The following is a 5,048-nucleotide window of genomic DNA, read 5'->3' as shown; positions in this document are numbered from 1 at the left end:
TTGTTCTTAACAAGCACCTGCACTATTACTTCAGTGTCACCACACCGTGGACTCGAGTCTCGTCCATCCATAAGGAAAGCAATGTGTGCACTGATCGAATCGATCACCATCCTCATGATGATCCATTGATCAGGAGCATTCAGAATTTAATCACCAATGATGCATGGCTCAAATTTTTAACTCTTAAGAATATGCATCATCTTATTAATTCTTGGACAATTCATAGACACATAAACAATATGAATGAAAAAGATGCCTTTTATTTATTCAATAATAAATAGTCAAGTACAAAATTATGTCCTAGAATTAACAATGTGTGTCAGCCAGATTGGCTTCTAGGGCATACATCTAACACTCCCCTGATGGAGAAACGAAAACCCTACGCGACTAGGATTTCTAGTGGGTACTGCGGTCTCACCGATTTACATGCCACCTCCTAACATTTATTGGTGACATATAAATGGATGAGTGTACAACTCTTGTGCAATGCTTCTCAAGCAAATTGCAGTGGTACTTGGTCTCTAAGTGATGAAGACCTCACCTAACAGTTATTGGTTCCATTACTTAGTTAAGTCAGACCCACCGTATAACCCCAGAAATAAAGTCGTCATTGGGTCCTCACCTAACAGTTATTGGTGCCCAAATCACCTTTACCCCGCAACATCTCATGTCTAATAGAGAGGTCCAGTCCTCCGATGCAACTTGCCCACTGTGTCCAGCCGAGACAAATCAACACCGAAAAGACCTTAGCAGCTCTACTACGGTGGAAAACCTATGGACTTAATATTGCATAATCAAGTCTTAGTGTTTGCAACTTGAGTTCTTCATAAGAGGTAATCGAACAATTGGCCAGGTAAGCAGGTGGGGCTCTCCTTACTCAGAGAGTAAGGTCCTAATTAAGTAACCACCTTATAGGCTTGCCTAGACACCAATTAGATCAATTAATCTAATATGACTAACTCATGTTGGTTCACCCTCGACTGATTAGGAAGGTTTCGATTTAGGTCTCACTCGATCGCGTATTCACATCTCATGCAAATATAAGTCTACCCGCATAGACATAAGCATTAAACATCCAGGCATTTATCAAAATAAAATTAAATGGTGATGATCATGGATCCAGGATGGGGTCATTTTACAAGCACATGCACGTCAATTGGTTTGATCGTCTTCAACTCTTGACTCGATCTTGATCCCTTAGGTCCAATTGTGATCAACTCCTTGATCCATCTTCAATCAACCCTTGATCTCGATCCGCGCATGTTGAGCTTGTTGATGTACATATCGATCAACCATCGACGTGCAACACACATCACAAATTACATCCCAGATTGCTTTAAAAATTAAAATTAAAATAAAAGAATAAATTACAACCCTTTTCATGAGACACGCAGGTCTCTAATACATGAATTTAAGATGCACGCAGGCATCTAAAAATTAAAATTACATGCATCACAGAATATTGCAGAACATTTCAGCACATTCAAAGGGTCCATCCATGATCATCACCATACGCATCACATGCATAAAAATTATTTTCAGATCTGATATTTAACTGATTATTTCATCTCATGACTTGCTGATTATGCAAGATATGATTCTAAACATTTGTAATCACATTATCAAAGCATTAGAATCATTAATCCAAGCATCCAATAATTAGTATGCAGAAAAATTAGCAAGCTGAAAATTCTGCATACATAAATTTCAGCAAGCATAATTCCTTAAATTTCAGATCTAAAATGCCTTGAAAAATTTAATTCTAATCTTAATCTACATAACCATGGCTCTGATACCACTGTTAGTATCCCACATATGCCATGAAAATTCGAAATAATTTTCAGATTGCAGCGGAAAAACATATGCGGGATCCGTTCATCGCATGAACGTATTTTAAAACCTTTCGTTTGTAGATAAATTAGAATTAAATTATTTTAAACCATTTTAAAATCATTAAGAAGATCATATCTTCATCTTGTGCGGGTAGATGGTCTCCGCAAATCTGATTCACGAGGTATTTGGTGAAGGTTAGATAGAAGCCGCATACGCGTCCGGCCTCTACGGGTATCCACACAAGGTATTGAGTCGATTGAAGCCTTTGGATCTCCCCGGGGTGCTAGCTCCCTTGCAGAGATGGCTTTTGATGGCTGAAGTCCTCTCCCTTGAATCAACTTTTGATTGCCTTGAGAGGAGGTAGAAGAAAGAGGGATCTAGGAAGAAGAAAACAAGGCTCTTCGTAGCCTTTTCTTTTTCTCCGCGTAGGAACCAAGGAAAGAGATGAATGAGGGCCACGCCACAATCTTTTTCTTCCCTTCTCTCTTGCGGATGAAAGGAGGAATAGGAGGGGAGTCTTGCTGCCGTGAATGACAAAGAAAAACCATGAATGCTGGCCGAAATCCCATGCCCTTTTTAATGTGCTAAGGGATAAAGATGAGTTCCTATTTTTAGGAACTCATTCTTATCCCTTATGTGGCAAGCAAGGAGGGGCGTAGCCCCCTTCCTTTTTCTCTCAAGTCCAATTAAATCCACCATTTAATCAAATTAAAGGGTGATTTAATTTGGGTTCATTTCATGAATCCAATCCTATTCAAAATAGAATTTTTATGAACCATTTCAATTTCCTCCTTATCCTAATCTAATTAGGATTTAATTGAACCATGACTCTATTGAACTCTTCAATCCTAATCCAATTAGGAGTCATAAAATTAATTAGATTAAATTTAAAATTAATCAGGACTTAAGAAAATCTTAATCTAATCAGAACTTGTTCAAATTTCAGCCCTAAGACAATTAGGACTTAAGAAATCCTATTCCAAATAGGATTCTAATTTAATTTGAAATCCTAATCCAATTAGGACTTCATGAATCCCACTCCAAGTAGGACTCATGATCAAGTCTAATTAATTAAATCTAATTAATTAAATTAAATTGCAATCCAATTGCAATTTATTCCTTCTTCTAACCACTAACTCTTAGCGGTTATCCATTTATCAATCTAATTGATTATTTGTGATTCCTAATCACATTCAACCATCGGATTGGTCAATACCTCTAATGTGTGTGACCCATAGGTTCTATTCTGACTGGTAGTGAGATATATTGCGATCTCTATCACAATATCATTGAAAACTCCTTTCAATGGGTTGAAACAATTTCAACTCAACTCATCAGGGTTTATCGACCATCAAGATGATCCTGTGAGTCTCACCATCCACCAGTGACACCTAGCAGTATGTAGTGGCTACCCAGCAGAATAGAATGATGAACCTCTAGGTGCAGTTATCGTGTGATACAGTCCTTCTATCGTGGATTCCTACAGACCGGAGGTCATGGATAACTCGTCAAACCCCGTCGTCTGTCATATGTCTAGATTTATTCGACTTGAGTTTGAGAGTAGAAAACTCTTTTTCACTGTATATTCTGCCCTGGCCAAGGTCTTAGAACTCAGTCTAATAAATCACATAGGATCACTCCTCATCTATCAAGGTCGATAGATTCCTTGTAGGTGCGTACCCTACTCCTACAGTGAACTTACTGCAGCCAATCTACACTACAAGGACCCATATGGCTAGAGACCATGTGTATGTGCAATCAAACTACAATAACCTCACTGTGAGTAGCCGAAGCACCGCAGGTCAAAGGACCAGTCACACTACTGCAACATCAAGCAAGTCACTGACGAGTGGATAGACATCCAAGTGACTTCTTGTCTTGGTCACGCTCAGTACCTTGTTCTCTAACAAGCACCTGCACTATCACTTCAGTGTCCCTACACTGTGGACTCGAGTCTCGTCCATCCATAAGGAAAGCGATCTGTGCACTGATCAGATCGATCACCGTCCTCGTGATGATCCATTGATCAGGAGCATTTAAAAATTAATCACCAATGATACATGGCTCAAATTCTCAACTCTTGAGAATATGTATCATCATCTTATTAATTCCTTGGACGATTCATAGACACATAAACAATATGAATGAAAAGATGTCCATTTATTATTCAATAATAATAAAGTCAAGTACAAATTTATGTCCAGAATTAATAATGTGTCAGCCAGATTGGCTTCTAGGGCATACATCTAACAGCTTGTTAATATTTTCTTTAACAACCAAACACTTTATATTAATGTGCTTATTTTGGCTTCCATTTTTGTTATTTTTAGAGAAGAAAACTGTAGCCGAATTATCACAGAAAATCTTCAATGGCCTAGTAACAGAATCGACAACCTTTAGGCTAGATATAAAATTCTTCAACCATTATGCCTATGCTGTAGCTTCATAGCATGCGATAAATTCTGCCTCCATAGTGGATGATGCAACAATAGTTTGTTTTATACTTTTCCAAGATACGACACTTCCAATAAGAAGGAAGATGTATCCTGAAGTAGACTTTCTTGTATCTGTGTTTCCAACAAAATTCGAATCTGAATATGCAACCACTTCCAAACGGTCAGAATGTCTGTATATAAGCTTGAAGTCTTTATTTCCTTGCAAGTACCTCATAACCGTTTTGACAGCTTTCCAGTGCTCTATATCTGGGTTACTTTGGTATCTGCCAAACATTTCTACTGGATATCCAATATCAGGCCTAGTGCATACCTGTGCATACATAAGGCTCCCTACTACAGAAGCATAAGGGATGTCTTTCATCTATTCTCGTTCCAATATGTTCCAGGGACATTGGTTCAAACTAAATTTGTCTCCTTTGATGATAGGTACAGAAATAGGTGACCAATCCTTCATCCTAAATCTTTCCAAAACCTTTTTAATGTAAGTATTTTGAAATAGTCCTAAATTTCTTTTGACTTTATCGTTGTGAATCTCTATACCAATGATATAAGAGGCTTCACCCATATCCTTCATTTCCAAGTTCTGGGTAAGAAATTGTTTAGTCTCACACAGTAAACCCAAGTCAATACTTGCAAGTAAAATATCATCTACATATAGAACTAAGAAAATATATTTGCTCCCACTAATCTTAAAGTATATACATTGATCAATGATATTCTCTAAAAAACCATATGAAAACACAACGTTGTGAAACTTTA

The 5,048-nt window shown here is 37.7% G+C and overlaps 1 protein-coding gene across 1 annotated transcript; it reads right to left on the bottom strand.

The window, feature by feature from the left end:
- Positions 1–4,263: 4,263 nt before the first annotated feature.
- LOC120109458 (secreted RxLR effector protein 161-like) lies at positions 4,264–4,650 on the bottom strand. The gene has a single exon (XM_039123210.1). The coding sequence runs from the start codon at positions 4,648–4,650 to the stop codon at positions 4,264–4,266; it is 387 nt and encodes a 128-aa protein (XP_038979138.1).
- Positions 4,651–5,048: the final 398 nt, after the last annotated feature.

This window comes from Phoenix dactylifera, unplaced genomic scaffold (genome assembly GCF_009389715.1).
Source record: "Phoenix dactylifera cultivar Barhee BC4 unplaced genomic scaffold, palm_55x_up_171113_PBpolish2nd_filt_p 002216F, whole genome shotgun sequence".
Taxonomy (NCBI): domain Eukaryota; kingdom Viridiplantae; phylum Streptophyta; class Magnoliopsida; order Arecales; family Arecaceae; genus Phoenix; species Phoenix dactylifera.
This window is presented reverse-complemented; position numbering and strand designations above follow the sequence as displayed.